Source organism: Malus sylvestris, chromosome 9 (genome assembly GCF_916048215.2).
Source record: "Malus sylvestris chromosome 9, drMalSylv7.2, whole genome shotgun sequence".
In the NCBI taxonomy this organism is placed as follows: Eukaryota; Viridiplantae; Streptophyta; class Magnoliopsida; order Rosales; family Rosaceae; genus Malus; species Malus sylvestris.
The window spans coordinates 19,942,117-19,963,553 of NC_062268.1; the positions used below are offsets into that span (position 1 = coordinate 19,942,117).

A 21,437-nucleotide genomic window follows, 5' to 3' on the forward strand; every position below is an offset into this window, starting at 1 on the left:
TGTGAAACGATCTCTTTCAATTACCACCACCAAAACACTCCTTGTAGGGGTGTTGGAACATCGAGGAAGTCGAATCGAAGAACACCCATCTTAGGGTTTTAGGCAGGTTTAAGTGAAATTGGAGCCTTTCCCAGCTAAATTGGACTTAGCCACATGTATAAAACTTGTTTTACTAATTGAGATCTTCATTTCTGTAAAATTTGGTAATTTTTAGAAATAGTTGGATTTTCCGGCCAGTCGGGACGGCCGACCGCCACCCACGGAGGCGTGTGGCCAGGGGGCCGTCGATGTCATTCTTAGGCTAAATTAGATGCCTTGAGTTCAGTCTTGGTAACTGTATGACTTAGGTTGATGGTTGGAACCTAAATTCTCTACGTCACGTTATTGGGTAAAAGTGTGAATCAATGATCCGACCGTTGGATTGTCACCAAACTTTAATACCTTATAGTACGTAATATTTTAGTACCATAGAAACTTACGGATCGGGAATCCGATGTACGGATCTTCCCCAATTGGATTTGTAAGTTCATAAAATATAATGTTGACCGCCACTTGGTTTTGGCAATTGGCGAAGATCCAACCGTTGGATCATAATGAAATATTAGGACGTGGTTCTAGGAACATAATGTGAATCTTTGGAAGTAACGGATCAGAAATCCATGATGCAGATCCTCCGAAGTGAATTACGTAGGATGTGTTTTTTCTTATGTATTCTATCGGTAAGAACTCTGAGACGTGATTTGATAATTGTTCTTGGTGACATTGGTTCGTGACATCTCGATATTCGTGCTAGGGAGTCGTAGCGCAAACCTCAGGTGAGTGAGTCTTTTCCTTTCTGTCGTGTATATTATATATATATATATATATATGATTTATCATTCCACAAACGTTTTTTTGTTTAAATCGATTTAAGCATATTACCTACATATAATTACTGTGAATGCTTTGAAGTACTAGTGTGAACTACGAATGGCTTAATCCCTGTTTAGGGTACGTAGGCAGTCTAACGAGACGTTAGATGCAGCCATACAATAAATGAGACTAAATAATTGAGACAATAGCCTTGTTTGGGGAATTGAGCAATGTGAAGGAGATTGGTGGAAAATGTGAAATTTAACCTTATGATTTGGTGATTAAATGTTGTTCATAAATCAATGTGTGAAGAACCAAGAAATTGAAGTAAGGAAACGTAAGTAATGATAGTTAATTAAACTAGTGTCTAATTGGGCTTATCACCGATAATTATTCCCGAAAATAAATATTTCAGGAGTAGGGCGTTACAGCTTATGCATTTTAAGCCATATATATGTATATATATATATATATATATATATATATATATGTATATAATTGAAATTGCTATGACATGGTTGAGTATTAGATTGCATCATGGTATATCTATATGTATATTACTTGCACATCATTATTGTGAACGCTTTGAAGTGCAAAGGTGAATGTAGGAGACCCAGGTAAGTTCAGGTGTACATGTCATAATAGATGCAGTTAGAGATCATTAGGTGAGTCGTACAGGTCATTATAGGTGACTCCAACTTATGTGTTAGCATTGATTAATGAGATATGGGTGAGTCGTACAAGTCACTATAGGTGACTTCGACTTACGTGCTAGCATTGATTGATGAGATATGGGTGCAGTCATACAGGTCACATTAGGTGACTTTGACTTGTGTGCTAGTTTGGATTATTAAGCACCTGATTATTATATTGCTAATGGTATGTTGTATCATGGTATACTTCTAGATTTACCGATAGTATACAATTGATTTCATCCTTATATGTAGTATGATTTTCTGGAAATTAAACAGGTGTTATGGCGATGGGTTATAACATTTAGAAGATCTTTATTAAAACTTTGCTTTCAAGCCACTCACATTTTCTGTTTTCCGTCCCTCCAGGTTTTAGTAGCTGAGCTTTCGTATCGATGAGGGTGATTGGCATATTCCAAAATAAGTGACTATGGTATAATTCTTATCTTACTCTATTGTACTTTACCTATGCTCTAACGTCACGTGTGAAGTGGGTTCATTCCCGCTCACCAGCGCACTCTAGTATTTAGGCACTCTTAGGTTCAAGTTTATTCATATTTTTTCACATCATCACACTTTATGGCTTTGTCGTCTTCCAGGTGTTGGCCAGCACAGCTTGATTCGGAGTCCTTGTGGACATTTTGGGTCGGGGTGTGTCATATAACATTCTAAATGTATTCAATTAGAATTAGTATTTAAAGAATTTAGAAAAGTTGAGGAATTAGAAGGAATTGGAGAGATTTTGTAGTGTATTTTAAGCATCCACAAATCTCACATGTTCCTGTAAGATTTCGAGGGAATTGAATCAAAATTTTACATGAAATCTCTACAAATCAGTTAAACTCCATAAAAATTCATGGATTTATAAATCCATTAAAATCTTCCAAATTCCTAATTGAATACACCCCACCTTAATTTGTAACCCTATATTAATTTTTTTTTTTGTTCCCATATTTTTAAAATTTTTATTTGTACTCATAATTTTTTTTCACCTATTTTTTTTGCACCCATAATTTATTTATATTGTACCCATGTTTCTTTAAAAATGTACCACTTGTTATATGTAAAAATCTATTTATTGATTTAATCTAAAACATATACATTGTTGTTTATATAAAATGTACACATTGTTTTTTGTAACATCCCATATTGCCCATGGGAGTGGAGCATGTAAGCCTTATATGTATATTCTCATCTCTACCTAGCACGAGGCCTTTTGGGAGTTCACTGGCTTCCGGTTCCATCGGAACTCCGAAGTTAAGCGAGTTTGCACAAGAGCAATCTCATGATGGGTGACCCACTAGGAAGTTCTCGTGTGAGTTCCCAGAAACAAAACCATGATGGCGTGGTCAGGGCCCAAAGTGGACAATATCATGCTACGACAGTGTCGAGCTTAGGATGTGGTGGGGGCTCGGGCCGGGATGTGACATTGTTTTCTATATAAAATGTTCCATTTTTTTAATGTAAAACGTACCATTCTTTGTATAAAATGTATCAATTTTTTTCTATAAAATGTACCCACATTTTTTATATTTATAATTACGCGCACATTCTTTTTAAACATTTTTATGGGTAACATGTCACAGCCCGTCCCGAGATTTTATTATCGAGGTTGTGAAATTGACGAAATTACCCTTGCCGGTTACTAAGGTACGTGTGGCATTATTTGAATAAATACATACTCTCCTAAGTCTTGGAAAATAATTGGAGTTGGATTAAAAGTTTGGTATATGTTTTGTGTGGTTAGGGATTAAATAATTGGAATGTATGGTTTTGGTTGGACCACACACACACACGGGACACCCTGTCCCTTTCCCCGTGCCCTCTATCTCTCTCCCCTTCTCAGTTCTTCCTCTCTCCCTCTCGACTCGTATGGACGAGGCACCAAAACCCCCCAACTTTCACGGATCGACGTCAAAAAGGTAAGTTTGTGAATCCTTGCAAGCTTGTGAGTTCATTGGTGCAATTTTTAGAACTTGGAACCCTAGATATCACGTGAAATCCGAAACCCATTTTGAGATCACTGTTCATGCACACGTGAATTGTTGGATTTCAGGAAATTCTAAGCTTATAGTGAGCTTAGTGAGGTCCTAAGGAAGCTCGGAGTGCTTAGTTTGAAGGTTTTGGACGTCGGGATCATTGAGTTCAAAGTTGGCCAGTTTTCTTGGAATTTTTCCGGTGAGATTTTGTTATTTTTAGAGCCTTAAATTAGTCTAACGTGATTCTACATGTTGAGGGCTTCAAATTGATATAAAATACGAAGAAATTGGTTGAGAAATGACGGAGAACAAGGAGATTGAAAAATCTCCAGTTTTCTGGCCACCGGAAAAACCAGTCCGGCGAGCCCAAGGTAGGAGACGCGCGTGGGGGCGCATGGACCCGTGCCTGTCCAAGCCCGTGGGGGTGCGTGACAAGCCCAAATTTTTTTCTAAAAATATGTCGACGTTCGTGACGTCGAGTAGGTCATTGTGGTATATTCATATACCCAAATTGAGCACCGTATGAGAAGTTATTTCGAATTGTCGGTTATATGCTTTAATTAACTTTTTTATAGTTGTTTCGCATATAGGTGACACCTATCCCGAGGACGAGCGCATCCAGGGACGTCACGGGGGTTACGACCCATCGACTTACCAGTAAGTGGGCAGTTGTTTTCTATTTATACCTATATACTATTGATTTTCCCAGAAATTGAATTTATATGAAAGTATGTTTTAAAATGCCATGCATGCATATTGTGAATTATATGAATTGATAATTGATGCATATATATATATATATATATATATATATATATATATATATGTGAATTGGTGCTGTGGACGCACAAGTGAGTATCAGGTGAGTTTATGTTATTCATGTGAATCATTGATAATGTGAATTGTGTTGAGAGCTCATAACCTGCACCCCTGGTGTTAGTGCTTATAGTATTCACCGCACCGCACGCTCATCTTGGATCCAAGTAGGTGCATGTCGTACAGACCATGAGAGGGTTCCAACATGCTAGTCATACAGATCACTAGAGGTGGTTCCGACTGGTAGGTGACCTTAGATTATGCGCGCAGATGATTGATGAGAGAAGCACTAGAGCGTATTATTTCACCATTCTTGTCGTACATACTACTTCAGGTAGTTCCGACTTACGTGCAGAGTAGCGCCGTACAGGTCACTGTGGTGACTCCGACTGGATTGGATATTGAGCTATAGAATTAACCGTACAGGACCAACTGCAGGGTCTCCGGTTTATTCATTATGTCACCTGTTATATTGATGCATCCATATTCTGTCATTGACATTATTGCATGGCATACTTGCTGGATTTTGGTAAAGATTAATGTTTTGAGAGATTTGAACAAATATTATGCTAATATGTTATTTTCTGGGAAAGTATACAGGTTTTACAATGAGGGGTTAGAAATGTTTTAAAGGAAATGTTTTGGAAAACTTTGGTTTTACTGACCCACTCAATTTTGTTTTGCGCCCCTCCAGGTTCTAGTTAGCAGTTGGTGGCTCACGAGGTTTTCTTCGGCGTTCTAATAGACTTCCTGCATGTAGGACTCACGTGCGGGTGTTGTAATTTAATTATAGTCCTACTTGACTGCACCTAGTAGTTATGCTCTGAAATTGTGTACTGCACACTTAAACTCACTCTAGCATGCTAGTTGGATATTATTGCTAGTAGTTGGTTTTTATTCCTTTGTATTTCTCATATCTTTTGCTTCCGCATCGCACTTTTGGTTACGTCATGCTCACGTGACGGCCAGCACGCCTTGATTTTAGGATCGGGGCGTGTCATTACATATTATAGATATTTACATATGGCGAATGTACAGATACATTCTTTTGACATGTGACAACTATATTGTCATTCATCACAATGTTTTCTTTTGGTCAAATTCAAAACAATGTTGGATACATTCTTTTGGCTCTTTTTTTACATTGTTTCAAATTGATTGATACACACACACACACACATATATATATATATATGCGTACATGTACTTAATTAAATTACTCATTATGTAGCTTAGTTTATCTCCCTCTCCTCTTAGTGTCAAAATATCGATGTACTCAATATATATATTTCAAAAGGAATTATATTTTTATATTGATTTTATTCAACCAAAATTTTGAAAATTTTTTCGCATTTTTTGTTGGCCGTTTTTTATTATAGCTCATTAGATGTGAGATTTTAAATACCATAAAATCACAAGTTTTATTGCGGACATAGAAATATATTAACACTAATATGCTGAGGTGTATAAAGTCAAAGGACTTTGATCAAAAATTAAAAACCACTAAGGTTTTAATCAATGAGTATTAATGGCTAGAGACCACATCTAAAGTCTCTCATTTGAAAAATGATAGTGTTGTTTTGGCCATTAATCTTCTTCAATTCATCGAATTCAATGGTCAAGAATGAAGACGGGTATGTGAGAAGTAACAATGAGTGTGAGAATAACACTATTATTCAAATATAGGTCACGAAGTTGTAGTTTTCTCATACTACACGTTAAAGAATTAATATTGGCCACTTAGTACTACGGTCTAGTGATATTCCTCTTCACTTGTAAGCGAGAGGTCTTAGGTTTCACTTGTAAGCAAGAGGTCTTAGGTTAAATTCTCACCAAAGGCGAATTTGAACTAAATTATTATGGCTCACCCATCGTAAGGCTTAGTCCACTCCCTCACCCCTTTGGTGTAAATAATATCGCTTGTCTTAAAAAAAAAAAATTGACATTGTATCTATGTGAGAACATGTATACCATAATTATATCAAGGGTTGTCTTGCCAAGGCTCGAATTATCGAGGTGAGTGGTTTATGTAATGTGTTTAAAATATTATTATTTTCTGATAAATGTGAAAATCACAAGCTATTGTGGGTTTTGATCTATTTTCAAATATCTATCTATTTCAAGTCAAGCATGTTTGAATTTTAAATGCTTTGTGAATGCTTTGATGAGTATTTATGGTGATATGTGGATTATTTGAAAATGTTCATGGAGCATGAGAACTTTAGTGTAGCATTAATCCGAGGGATAAATGTAAATTGCACATGGGAACATTAGGGCAGAAAGGTCATTAGGGGTCACGGTCACGTGGTGAGTTACAATTTATGAAGGATGTAATGAACACGTAAAGGGATGATGTGATATGGAATTATGTGGCTAAAACTTCGATATTATTCTCGTACTTTCTAGTGTGTGTAAAACGGCATTGCTTGACTGACATATTACATATTCTAATCACTGAGCGACGGTGGTTGTTGCTCACCCCTCACCTTTATATTTTTCAGATGAGTTATTTGGCATGACAGGTACTAGACGAGCTGATGTTGTATTAGAAGATATATTTAAGAGTTTTTATTTATTTTTGTACAATTGTAAGGATTTTGGAGATTATTTTGTATAAAAGAAGTTTTTTTTTCGATTTTATTTTTACTCGCATGGCCGGGTGTGGGGTCATATTCTTATGCCGACCCTGGGTTCGGGGCGTTACAATCTATTTGCAATTTTGTTGGATTAATGGTATGATAATTCATAAATTGATAACGTGGTGAATTTAAGACTCTTACATGAGCTAACGTGTTAGCCATATTTCAACAACATTGATGAAATAAAAGAAAATTATCAATTTTAATAGAAGATTAAACGTGCAAAGAGAAAATGTGTAAATTGGTACAATTTAAAAACCACAAAATGTAGTCTCACAAAATTAGAACCTCATATCCCTTTCTAAAAATCATCTCATCCACCCAAAAAAATTCATCTCAAATATGGGGAGCATAAAACGTAGTTAGCTTTTAGTTTGTATGCCCTCTCCAACTTTACTTGTAAGACTTGAGACCGTCTGGGTTCACCCAAAATGAAAAATTCAGTGCAAAGTGTGACCTCATTTAATATATGTTGATGTTGGATTTCAAACAGCTCTAGTAAATGATAAAACAAATGAAAAGGAAAATTCAATCATTAATATAAACAAAAACAAAATACAAAGTAAACAAATATGACTCTTCCCATTCATTTATAATACAAATAAAACTTTGTAACCTTTCCCTAAATAATCAACTGAGTCTTCATTGACAAGAACTGCATTCTGCCATCCACAAGGCAAAAAGCCCATTCAATAACTCCTTCAACATTCACAGCCAGTAGATCTTTGCTGCCTCCCTCCGCCACCAACATCGATTGTGTCCGGAAGGTATCTTCATCATCCACAAACAAAATCCACAAGTATTCAATTAGCATCTCCCTTCAGAAACTCAGTATCCCTATTAATTTATATTCACATTATGCGGAAAGGAAAAATGCGACAAGGGGAGCATATAATAAGTTCATGAGTTTTAGGACTTTTGGAATCAGATCCCGAGTTTCACATTATGCGGAAAAATGGAACTGAAATCACAAGTTTTTCTCTGGTTGGACAGATATCCAGTTCTTTTATAATAGCTGTGCAATCAAATCCCGAACCATTCTGCAATAATTTTTCAAGCAACGTGACTTTCATGATTTTTGCAGTACCACACTATTGACCGGACAGCTAATATTAAAGACTGTTCTTCTCCATTTCAAGTTAAAATGGAGAGGATTCTTGTCCCGAAACCATAAGAGATAAAGGGAACCAGCTTTTAAGACCAGTTGCCTTTTCGTTACACACACATAAGATTTTTAAACAGAGAATTTTATATGATGAAACTCTAACAGAGAAGTTCTGTTTTACACTCCTTGGGTTCATTTTCGCTCTGTTAAAAATGTACTCCCATAGACTCCTTACCAATGAAAAATATATTATCTGTAAAAAGAACTTGCTCAATGCTAAGTACATTAATCATGCTTGTTAAAATGATAAATTTAATTAATGGGAGCATTGTTTTCTCACCACTTTAGCTCATGGTGCATGCTCCCCACCTCTCTTAAAATTTGAGAGAGGTGGTGATCATACACCTTGGGTTAAGGTGATGAGCAAAATGCTCCCTTAACTGGCAAAAGTGCGTTAATCAATCTCCATAAATCTCATATCTCCAAGAGTTGAATGCAAGAACCCTTTTATTAAAAAGGCGAGGGAATCCCACTTGACTATAATTACTAAAAAGTAACTACAAGCAAGAGGTACTTCTCCATTTTAAAAGTGGGTATACATATCAACTTGTTATGGGACAGGAATAAATAGGAAGATAATTGCTACCTATACATACCGTCACGATGTGATGGAAATTAATTGAGTGGTAAACAAATTTTGTTGTCCAATTACTCTAAATTGATCAACAATAGAATTGTCTTCACCTATTCAGATAATTATCTCAAATTATGGCCCCTGATGTATAAAATATTTCCTAAAATAATTGGCGAGAGACTAAATTCAAAGCTAAAAAAGAAGAAAAAAGTGACTGGAAAACAAAATGATAAATCAGCTATGCAAACAGTACTTACATTTCTTCTTCAGGTTCATTCTTCAGTGCGTTTTTGGCTATACACTGGAAGGCATCATCTACATTGAAGCCCTCTTTTGCAGAAGTCTCAAAGTATGGTATGTTTCCCTTGGAAGCACACCAGGCCTTTGCTTTCTTTTCAGACACCTGCAGCCAAAAGAGTAGAACCATATGCACATGCTATAAGAGAGGAACAACTGATGTCACACGTCCTAGAACAACAACATAGAGCCTCCATATTCTAGAATCTAGATAACTTACCACTCGACTATTTCCGCCATCAACGTCAATCTTGTTTCCCAATACAACAAATGGGAAGTTCTCAGGGTCAGAAGGACTGGCCTATACATCAAATCCACACAACGTAACTAGCAGTCAATACCTCAATATATGTGGCTGTCTAGGAAGATAATCAAATAGTAATTACCTGAATCAGAAATTCTTCCCTCCAGTTATTAAGATTATCAAATGATTTCATGACATTCACATCGTACACGAGAACACAGCAATCTGCACCACGATAGAACGCCACACCAAGACTCTGAAACCTTTCTTGACCAGCGGTATCCCAGATCTGTAAACATGAATAAGAGGTGTAAACTCATCTAATATAAAAGTGCACGTATATCAACATTTTCTCGTACAAATGATTTCATGACATTCGCATCAACACTTGCTTCATATCACTTCCCATTACATGCTGAGTGTGATAGATAGGCGTGTCAATACTTCAAATTAGATAGATCATAATCTCAAACAGGAAGCAAATCTGTTTCTTTCTATAATAATTTGTTGTATATAGTTGCTGTTGTAAGATGTGGTCAGTATCTACTTTAATGTACCAAGGGGAGAACAAATTCCAAATTGAAGATTCAGACTTTAATGTTTTTTAATTCTCAAGATCAACATCTTTTTTTCTTTAGTGGACACTGCACAGCTTAGAGATGCTTGTATATAGTCAGCAAATTATTATGGGGTTTCGGTGTCAAGAGAAAGTTTAGACTAATTACCGCCTTGGCATTGATGCTGAAAGGGGAAGACTGACTTTTAAATGTAGTGATGGATGGAAGGTAATTAAATAAAAGTGTTTCAAAAAGAAAAGAGAAAAAGAGAATGGAAGGTGAAATCTATGCTTTTATCAATTTCAGACACTATTAGCCAAATGAAAACAAACTTTTAAATGAGAATTACAATCCTAACAAAACAATATTGATAATTACAAAAGCAATAAATAGGTTTTTGGATCAGAGAACAAAATATCTCATAGAGAACATAATCCAAGTGACAATGAGTTCAGACAGTTAACCATTTAGGCATCAGAGTTACAGGTACCAAGCATGATTGTTCAAATATTCATTCCATCATATGGCATTTGAGTTTCATTCAATACGAATACGAATGCTGAGATATCTCTAACCTGCAGAGTGAACAATCTATCCTCAAATTGAACCTCCTTGGTCAGAAAATCGGCTCCAATTGTCGCTTTGTACTGATTGCTAAACTTACGATTCACATACCTACAATTCGAAAATCAAAATACAAACAATGAATTACAAAACCACCAAATGTAAAATTGTCAATCCAAATCTGAAAAAAGTTATAAAAAAAATAAAATCCATGATCTAAGGTTGTGGAGAGTACTGATTCATCAGTGAAGTCTTCCCCACCCTGCCAAATAACAAACAAATCAGCAAACAGATATCGGCATAGAAACACTCTGTTAACATTACCAAATAATTGCCTCAATTCTGGAATTAATTACAAGAAAAATTAAAAAAAAAATCACAAAATTTACATCCAATCTTATCAAAACATGCAACAAGATTTATAACTTTTCCCGGTCTTTTCATCAAATTCCTCCATTTTCTTAGAAAACAAACAAATAATTATGAAACTTTTAGAAAAATAACGAACAAGTTTTCTAATACTTAAAAGCGAGCTTACCCGCTGTCGCCGAGGATAATGACCTTTAGAAGCATGCGCCTACGAGAAGCCATGGATCACAGGATTCAAGATAGGGAAATTTTTCGAACTTCGAATTTGGAGTTTGAAAATTTCAGAGAGAGAGAGAGATATATATATAGGGGATATTCCTTCTGGAGCTTGGTATTGGCGTTTCGGACTGGCTGGACAACTATCCCACTGTTCTCCAGAGTCTTTAGTATTCCTAAAGTACCCCCTATACTTTTTAGTTAAGTTTACACTTTTGCCCTTGCAAGGTTTGGACATTCTATAAAAAGGATTGGAAACTTGAGAATATCCCATTTTTGTCACTCGAATCATTTCGCGAAACTCTCTTTCTTTCTTTGTTGGTTGGGAAGTGCTCCAAAACCTTCTGCCGTCGTTCAATATTATAATCTAGTAGTATTATTTTTTACATATAAATAAAAAATCTTAGGTTTGATTTTTACTAAAAGTAAATTTGAAATGCATCATTACTAGCCTATTTTGAGGTTAAACCCACCCCCTTTCGCTTAGAGCCCAAAAAGCCCTGCCTAGGCACTAGGCGGCTAGTCACAATCTTGATTAATTCTTAGGTATTTGAAAAATTAAGAAATGGCGTCTAGACCCGCCTAGATTGCGACTCTTACTTAGAGATAACTTTCGTTTTGTATTTTATTTTTTTTAATAAATTGTAAGAGAATTGTTAAATATTTGGATGAACACGAATTATATGCTTCTTTTCTATGTTTTCAACCTGTTTTAATACTTTATAATATATATATATATATATAATTTTATTTTGCAATTTAAGTACCCAATACAATTATGTAATTTTTTTTAAGTATAAATAGATTTATTTATATGTAACATTGTTCTCAAAATCCCCGTAATGCCTAGGCGTTTGAAAATTAAGAAATGGCGCTCAAACCTGCTGGCACCCTCCTAGACTACCTAGGCACCCGCCTAGCCCGCCCAGACCCGCCTAGGCACCTACCTAGGTTGCGACTCACTTAGACAGAAAATAGATAACTTTCATTTTGTATTTTATTTATTTTTCGATAAATTGTAAGAGACGTATAGAATACTTAAATGAACACACATTATATGTTTGTTGTGACAACCCGTCCTAAATTTTACGATTTTATAAATTTTTAAAGGTCATTATTCATTATTCTATTCATTTATTATGGTTATTGTTATTTTACTAATTGAGGAGTTAGAAAAATTAGGGGAAAATAAAAAGAAGAAAGGAAAATGGAAAAGCTGCCTAATGGCAACGAAGTGGAGAGGGAGAGAAAGAGATGGGCTACTGCCCAACCAGAAAGAAGAGAGAAGTGAGGGACCAATGAGAGGGAGAAGAAAGGAGGGAAAGGAGGGAGAGTGAAGAATGGGGAAAAAGGGGGAAACGGGTACCCAACCCGTGACCCGTGCAAACTCAGTCCATTTCTCCATATTTTCCAATGGTTTTCCACCGGATTTGTCACGAATTGGACCAAGCCACCACTCCCAATCATCATTTAGCCCTTCCTTTTCCCATTATCACCCAAATTTGGAAGGAATTTGAGAGTAATTGAAAGGTTTTTCACGGGAGTGCGCCGGAGGTGGGGTGGCGACAATCCACCATTTTTGAAGCAAATCCCATCAACCACCACCATTAGACTCCCCTTGAACCCAAGAACAAAGCCCAAGAAGTGGTGGAGGCGTCGAAACAAGTTTGGAGGTTGAATCGAAGCACACCAAATTCTAGGGTCCGCACGGATTTTGGTGAAATTGAGGTGTTTCCAAGCCAAATTGGCTTTGATCACAGGCGCCGATAATTTGTGACGCCTCGATGTTTGTGCTAGGAAGTTGTAGCGCGGACTCCAAGTGAGTGAATATTTCCTTGCTTATCATATTTTTCATGATTGATAATTCTATAGATGCTTTTACATAAAACTGAGAAACTTATGCCATGACATATATATATATATATATATATATATATATATATATGTTATAAAATACTATGAGATGGTTGAGTTTAGATTTCATCGTGATATATCCATATGCGTATTGCTATAACTTGATCCTTGTTTAGGGTACGTAGGCAGTCTAATGAGATGTTAGATGCATCCGTATAAGAAATGAGATTATATAATCGAGAAAATAGACTTGTTTAAGGAATTGAGCAATGTGAGGGATATTGGTGAAAAATATGCGTTTTAACTTTATGTTTTGGTGATTAATAGTTAGTACACCATATTATATAATTGGAAATACTATGAAATGTTTTTATTTTAGATTTCATCATGGCATATCCATACGTATATTCCTTGCACATAATTATTGTGAATGCTCTAAAGTGCAAAGGTGAACGTAGGACACATAGGTAAGTTCAGGTAAGTTTAGGTAAGTTCAAGTAAATATACAATATTAGTTGAATTGTTGGGGTTATGATATGACTACATTTATGTTTAATGCAACTCCGACATTGTCGTACATGTTGTATTAGATGCATTCAAAGCTCATAAACCTGCACCCCGATGTTAGTGCTCCCACCCGTGGCCAGGGCACAGTCCTTCACGTAATGTTCACCTCCCACACCATATGCTCACCTTGAATTCAAGGTAGGTGCACAAGCCTGTCGTATAGATCACTATAGGTGGTTCCGACTTGTAGATGACTCTTCACGTGATCGTAGCACTTGAGCGTACTCATTTACACCCAATCCTATCGTGCAGACCACTACTGTGGTTCCGACTCGTGTGCAGGCGTAGTGCCGTATAGGTCACTAGAGGTGACTCCGGTTTACGTGCTAGCAATGATTAATGAAATATGAGTACAGTCGTACAGGTCATTAGAGGTGACTCCGACTTATATGCTAGTCACTATTGATATCATATGTGATGAGCTAGTATATGTAATGAATAAGAGAGGAGCTAGCATATGTGATGAGTATGTGATGAGCTAGCATATGTAACGAATAAGAGATGAGCTAACATATGTGATGAGTATGTGATGAGCTAGCATATGTAACGAAAAAGAAACGAGTTAGCATATGTGATGAGTATGTGATGAGTTAGCATATGTAACGAATAAGAGATGAGCTAGCATATATGATGGATATGTGATGAGTATGTGATGAGCTAGCATATGTGATGAGATATGGGTAAGTTGTACAGGTCACCCTAGGTGACTCCGACATGCATACTAGTATGAGTTATTAATCGCATGATTATTTGATATTATTGATGAAATGCTGTGTTGTGGTATATTATGAATTTTCTAGAAACTATATAGGCGTTGTAGTGAGGGGTTATAATGTTTTACATGGTTTCTATTAACATTTTTCTTACAAGGCCACTCACCCTTGTCTTGTCTTCACCCTCCAGGTTTTATTAGCTGAGCTTCTTTATCGTTGAAGATTCGTGGCGATTCTTAGTATTGGAGATTATTTCGAGGGTACGATTCTTAATTCACTCTTCTGTACTTACTTATACTTTAACGTCACGTGTGAAGTAGGTTCATTCCCGCTCACCGATGCACTCTGGTATTTAGGCACTCTTAGGTTTAAATTTATTCACCATCTTCCACATCATCACATTTTATGGCTTCGTCACCTTACAGGTGTTGGCCAGCACGGCTCGAGTCGGAGTCCTAGTGGACATTCCGGGTCAGGGTGGGTCATTTGTTCCCCATGTTTTTCCTTACATTCTAATACTTCATAATATATATGTCATTCTATTTTGTAGTTTATGATGAAATTATATATATTTTAAGTATAAACAGACACTTATTTACACGAAAGATAATATATATACTTAAATCCGCCTAGCCGCTTAGGCGCTAGGTCACAGCCCACCGTTCGACTAGCGCCTAACATCTTTTAGAACCTTTATGTTATATAGTAAATTTAATTAAAATTAAAAAAAACCACCTAGCCTAGGCCTATGCCCACCGTTGACTAGCACCTAGCGCCTTTTAAAACCTTGGTCGAAGATAATAAGACTTTCCTTTTTTTTTCTTATTTACTTTTGATAGGAACCCATTGCATGTGTTACTTGTTTGAAATTAAGATGCCATAATTTGTGAAATGAAAAAAATAAATCGGTATGGAACACCTTTTATTAGATTACAGATGTTAATGTGAAACTTGCACAAATTTTTACTTACTAAATGCTAACAAAAGTTTTGTCTCAACCTGGTACTATTCACTTTACCCTTTATTTTGTCCTTATCGTTAAAACTCAAAGTTTTCAAACCATTTTTATTAGTTTTCCTAAAAAAAAATGCTAACAAAAGTATATATCAGAATGATGTCAGCATAGTAACATAGTAAAATATGAAACGAGTATAGTATGTGTTAAATACGTACATTAATTCAGCAAATTTGTTAAAAATATACTTTAAAATATTAGACCATTTTTAAAATTTTAAAATTTATTTATTTATGTTTTTGTAATAATATGTTAAAAATACATATACGTAAATTTTATGTATGAAACATGAAAAATATATAAATATGTGTATAATATGTTGGATTTTTTTTATAAAATGTGTAATTCATTAAGACATGTACAAAACATAAAAATATTTTTAAAAATACATACGTATGTAGTAAGCGAATTTACTATGAATTTCAGTACTCATTAAACAGACAATAAACATATCATAGAAAATTCATTAAATAAAGTTGTTGGGAATTTGCAACCTGGTCAATCGAATTTTGAGTTTAATTTTAATATACAATGCACAAGTTGTACAGAGAAATGGTATTAAGGACTTCAAGAAATGTAAATATATAACCAACTATTTATAATCACAATAAAAAATCCCAACAAAATACTTCCAGAATTATTCCTCCTAATTCTTCCTAACTTCAGTAAATAATTTCAAGCCTTGTTCCAGTGCTTAATCCATCTGGAACACAATGTATTGATATGGACATCCAGGCGTCTGATTTCAATCAAACTCCTGGGCGGTATACAAACACTCCAATTCTTCAAACAATTAAGCATGCAGCTCCACAAATATGGTGCCTTTGATCTATCGAATGTACCATAGAAAATGGTGCCTTTTCATGTTAGCAGGTGTGTGAGTCTGGCAAACTTGTAAGTATAAGAACAGGAGAAGTTGGGTTTCCAAGGTGTTCGGTATCAGTTGTCAACGGCTTTCACTCAAGATCTTGCGTGTTTTTCTTTGTTTTCCCAAGTTCGATCTCTTGGGTGGTTTGTTGGCGTTCACCACTTGAGAGCATACCAAAGTCACTGCTAGGTCCACTGTTCTCACTGGTCTCTTGCTCTTGGATTTCTAGTGCTAGTGCTAGTTTTCTGAATTTATTCAAGTCTTCCTTGTACTCACTAGCGTTGTACTCTGAGCTTCCGTAACTGAATACTGTACTTTGACCTGGTATGATTCCCTCATTTAACTCATCTGCAGAAAGATTTCCTTCCAAGGCTCGAACCACCTGATTTCAATCAAATATTAAGAATCAAATGGCACATGCAGAACAATGTTTACATGGACCGGTTAAAAAAGGATAACCAGCACACAGTCAAACTGGAACTGTAAAGTTTCTTAGGCGTACTAACAACCAACCTGAACATGTACAAGGTAATAGGAAAGATCAATGAAACGGAAGTTAACCGGCCACAAAATCTTACATGACTAGGTTGGTTCAACCTTTGAACTCTGCCCTTTTGGGTTTACCAAACCAATACTCTAAACATTGCTGGAGTTGGGATTCAAACCTCCCACCAGGTCTACGGTTCCTTTGGTTCATGGAATGGAAATGACAATAAATCTTATGTGTTCCAGGGGGATGATGAGAAATGAGAATGCACCTTTCCCATTACAGTGCTTAGTAAACTTGGGAAAGTAACTAGGAAATATAGGGACCAAATTGGTATTTGAATTTCCATGGTTCCATACTGAAATAAAATTTATATGAAATGCGCGATAGACTACTTTTGAGAGATCAACTTGAGAACCTTGTAGGATTACCTGGCTCATTCGCGGCCGACGTCGGGCAGAATGACGCACGCAAGCAGCAGCGCAAGAAAGCATACAGGCCATTTCACTAGTGTTGTAGTCATTCTGCAACCTTACGTCAACAAGAGCATCAAAGTTGCCTGTTTCCAATGCTTGCGCAAGCAAAGGCCTCGCCTGAAATTCAATGGCATGATCTATCAGTTTTTCCATGCCGTTCAAGCTTTATAATGAAAACAAATTCCATTCTAATAGGTGAAGACAAGAACAGTTAGCCAACATAGAAGACTTGACCATTGCCATATACCAAAGAAATATCCAGCAGAACAACAGAATTTGTTAACAGCTCAAAACAAAAGTGTGCTTCATAGTTTTGTTCTCTACAAAAATATGATGGTAAAGTACAGGTGTTAAATTGGTAGTGATGGTATTTTATACACACCCACTCAACCATGCTATCATCAGTGAAGGTCTGAGTTTTATCAATGGGTTGGCGTCCAGTTATCAACTCCAACAGCACAACCCCAAATGAAAATACATCTGACTTCTCAGTGAGCTTTCCACTAGATGCGTATTCAGGAGCTAAGTAACTGCATTTGGTAGGTTTGGGAGAAAGCAAGAAATCGAACTATATTAGCAAATCAACCATTAGAGCCCAAACAATAGATGTTTTTTATTTCACTCCAAAACTGGACTGCATGGGACCAGTAAAGCTGTAAGGAAAATTATTACAGACAAATAATCTTACCCAAAAGTTCCCATGACCCTAGTGGAAACATGAGTATCGGTATCTAAAGCCAACTTGGCAAGTCCAAAATCTGCAACCTGAACAAAGATCATATACAGAAACAGTACAATATATGAGTCAATTTTAAGGAGCATTTGAAACCTAATTGACAAATATATTCGACAGCTCCTTCTTAAGGATGGATTTGCTTGGTCAAATGAATAGCGGAGCTGGTTGTAATGTTTAAGTCAAAGTTATCCAGATAGCCAGTGAATTCAACAACATGGATTCCTTTACTTTGGCATGGAGAATCGGAAAGCAAGGACAAGGATTGAGATTTTGATGAGATCATTTTGGTACTAGCCCTTATATAAGCATGTAATCCTCTTCTCTTTTCTCTTTGTTTCTCCATTTTAAGAAAACAAAGTAGCTTTGACCAAAACAAACTCTTCTACAGTAGTTATCCAATAATAGTATAATACTACTCATTCTATCTTCAAATTTCAATTGGAGTGGAATTAGTGGTCAAGAGGTAATGAGTCATGCAACTATCACAATACTACCTTTGTAAATAAGGACTAACAAGTAACAAGTTTACCTTTGCCTCAAAGTGATGATCAAGAAGAATATTAGCTGCCTTGATGTCACGGTGTATGATCTTCGGTTGACCTGGAGATATAGCTCAAGAGTGGGTGAATTCCAAAGCATACAACACAGACCAGAAAATTTTCTTATGGTTTTCAACAATAAAGCTAGCACGCAAAGAAGGCTTACAGTCCTCGTGGAGATACGCCAATCCTTTGGCAGAACCTAGGGCGATTTTCAATCTAGTTTGCCAATCCATAGTTGGTCTCCCCATTCCTATAAAGTTTTTCTTTGATAAAATTCCAATCACTGATATGAAATGCAGAAGACTAACCAACAAAAATACTTACCATGCAGATGAAATTGCAAGGTATCGTTTGGAACGAACTCGTAAACAAGCAACCTCTGGGCCCCACTAATGCAGTGTCCAACCAATGAAACAAGATGTCTGTGATGGACGCGACTAATAACTTCAATCTCTGCTTGAAATTCACGTTCCCCTTGCCCACTCCCAGCTTTCAGCTGCTTAATTGCAACCACTTTCCCATTTGGTAGGACTCCTTTATGAACAAAACCAAATCCTCCTTGACCAAGGAGATTGACATTGGAGAAACCATTTGTTGCCATTGCTAATTCTTCATATGTAAATGTGATTTGTGACGACCCAAAGGCAAAGCCAGACGATGCAACTGAGGGTGGTTTCTCAGAGCCCAAGCTGCTACTAGCCGAAGATGGTACTGGGGGATGAGTAGGCTTTGGCAACAGTTCTACTTTTTCTGACGGTGGAGGATCATAATTATGCTGCAAATGTTGAGGAGGACCGCCAAAATCATCTGGAGAAATCAAAGAATAGTAATGATACAAATTTAATTAGAGGCAACGATCAGATATCAGGAATAGTCGGAATTTCACAAATTATAGAGATTTCAGAAATCTGAGGTAAATAGAGTTAAATGATCACTAAAACTGAATAATATAAACCATGTGACATGCTAAAACTAAATTCGTTAATGCTATTTCATATAAATAATGAAATCAAGCAGAATAAAACAACCACTTTTTGTTTAAAGTTAAGCCTTTCTAAACACGGAGGACCTGTCGTTGTCTCTATAGAAGACTACACAAACTCAAAATCACTTCCTGATACTTTAAGGTGGCATTCATTCATGCATTAAGTTTGCATAACCAATTCACCAATCTCAATCATGACAAATTAAGGGGCCGTTTGATAACCATTTCGTTTTCAGTTTTGTTTTCACTCTTTTGAAAACTGAAAACTAAAATCTTGTTTATTAACTACTTCCAGTTTTCAAACGAAAAACAAAAACTGAAAACTACTTCTTGAGTTTTTAAAATTTGGCATTGAGTTTTCACTTTTAATTTTTAGTTTTCGTTTTTCTGAAAACTAAAAGGAGTTACCAAACAAGATTTCAATTTTCACTTTTTCAAAAAGTGAAAATTCAAAACCATAACAAAAACATGAAAACGAAATGGTTATCAAACGGCACTAATACTTGGGTCAAACACAAGAACATGGGCGGCCATTTTTCGACAAAAACGGAGATGAGACATAACTAAATCAATGATGCCAGAGTATACAAAGAGGCCTTCCCTAACTCCCACAACACGCTTCTTCCTCCCACCTTCACCTTAAGCACAAAATAAACCAAAAACTAAAATCGAAATGGTTATCAAATCGCCCGAAAATATTTTTAATTCCTTACCGATTTGTTACTGAATTGATCACAACAGAATCAAGTTTTTATTTATTTATTCTTGGTTTCTGGTTTCAATTTTAAGACAATGAAAAGGAGCTCACTTTTGGGTTCTTCTGGATAGTTCCCGGACTCCCGCGCTCTCTCCTGCCGCCTCTTCCGCCTTCTGTAGAAAAGGAAAAAAATGCCCACCACAAGTAGCGTACAAAACCCTCCAATTGCAACCCCTACTATAACCCCCACGTTCGGGTTCGACGGCAATCCCGGCGGTTTAGACGCAGGCGGAGGCGGCGAAGGTGTGGTTCCGCTGGTCGTCGTCGGAGGAGGTGAAGTGGTGTTAGTCGCAGATGACAAAGGTGGAGGCGACGTGGGGTTGGTAGCCGGAGACGGCGCCGACATCGCCGCCTAGTTTCAAAGTCAGCGACGCAAGGGGCTGGAGCTGCAATTCGCCTCTTTTTTAACGGTTTTCTCGTAATTTGGTCAGAGTGCTGCTGCGAATGCGAAGAGAATCTGACTGATAGAGAGGACAAAAGAAAGGGGTCACATGGAGTGGTGGTGGCTGGTGGAACAAGACTAGAATTACTGGGACCCATTTGAGTGAGAGAGACGAAATTGACATAGACCGTTTGTAATTCGCGTAATATTTGTTTATTTAACATGGTTGAATTGAAAACGCCCTGCCATTCAAGCACCCAAAAAAGTTTCTTCTCAAAGCTAACTAAACGGACGATTCTGCCTCTTAGTATTAAGGTCTAGTGAAATTCTTCTTTATTTGTATATAAGATGTTTTAAATTTGATTTTCGACAAGAATGAATTTGAAATATTATTGTTAACTCATTGTGAGACGAAGTCTACGTTCCTCACCAATGCAACCAGACCTCCAGCTCTCTCTTCATTCTAGCAATTTATGACTCTTCCTCTCTCTTTCTACAATGATTTCTCAAGAGGCACAACTAATCCATCTAGGGTGCGTTTGTTGCACCGGACTATCTCGGACTGGACTAGCATTAAGGACTAAGCTGGACTGGCTTAGAATAGATTAAGGTAGACTAAAATAGTGAAGCGTTTGGTGTAGTGTCGGACTAAAAAGCTGAATAGTTAACACTAATAATATTATATTATCTAATACATATTTAATAATATTTTACATCAACTTTTTTCCTTTTTTTTTCTTAAAACCTGTACTCTCTGGAATCTCCTCTCCCTCGTTGGCTCCGTCCAATCCCCTCATCTTCTTATCTCCCTCTTCTCCCTCTGCGTCTGAGCATCACTCTTGCTCCCCGAATCTACTTTCTCTCCCCTTCTCTATCCATTTCTCTCCTTTCCCAAAGCAATGAGATGATACAGATTGTGATTCATGCGTTGGCTTCAAGCGAACAGCTCCCAGATTTCGAAGAAACCTAAACTCTCCTGCAGCGCTTTGATTCTCCATCTTAAATTCCAGAACAAAATAACCATCTCGGAATTTTATAAGAAAAAGGTGAAATTATCCGATTGGGGATTGTTGTTGTTATCTTTTGCTTCT

At 36.6% G+C, this 21,437-nt stretch overlaps 2 protein-coding genes and 1 long non-coding RNA gene across 3 annotated transcripts; 1 reads left to right on the forward strand and 2 right to left on the reverse strand.

Annotated features, from left to right (window-relative positions):
- Positions 1-4,096: 4,096 nt before the first annotated feature.
- Positions 4,097-5,239, forward strand: LOC126634014 (uncharacterized). The gene is made up of 2 exons (XR_007627158.1): positions 4,097-4,180; positions 5,034-5,239. It is a non-coding gene; the product is annotated as an uncharacterized LOC126634014 (long non-coding RNA).
- A 2,178-nt stretch (positions 5,240-7,417) lies between these two features.
- LOC126583805 (ras-related protein Rab7-like) lies at positions 7,418-11,109 on the reverse strand. The gene is made up of 7 exons (XM_050248328.1): positions 10,918-11,109; positions 10,615-10,641; positions 10,391-10,490; positions 9,401-9,547; positions 9,235-9,315; positions 8,975-9,120; positions 7,418-7,749 (listed from the first exon to the last, which is right to left on the reverse strand). The coding sequence occupies exons 1-7, from the start codon at positions 10,968-10,970 to the stop codon at positions 7,680-7,682; spliced, it is 624 nt and encodes a 207-aa protein (XP_050104285.1). The 5' UTR covers positions 10,971-11,109; the 3' UTR covers positions 7,418-7,679.
- A 4,502-nt stretch (positions 11,110-15,611) lies between these two features.
- On the reverse strand, positions 15,612-20,457 carry LOC126582919 (proline-rich receptor-like protein kinase PERK1). The gene is made up of 8 exons (XM_050247146.1): positions 20,016-20,457; positions 18,547-19,029; positions 18,386-18,472; positions 18,210-18,280; positions 17,633-17,709; positions 17,327-17,474; positions 16,900-17,061; positions 15,612-16,363 (listed from the first exon to the last, which is right to left on the reverse strand). Exons 1-8 carry the CDS (start codon positions 20,308-20,310, stop codon positions 16,070-16,072), a joined length of 1,617 nt encoding a protein of 538 aa, XP_050103103.1. The 5' UTR covers positions 20,311-20,457; the 3' UTR covers positions 15,612-16,069.
- Positions 20,458-21,437: the final 980 nt, after the last annotated feature.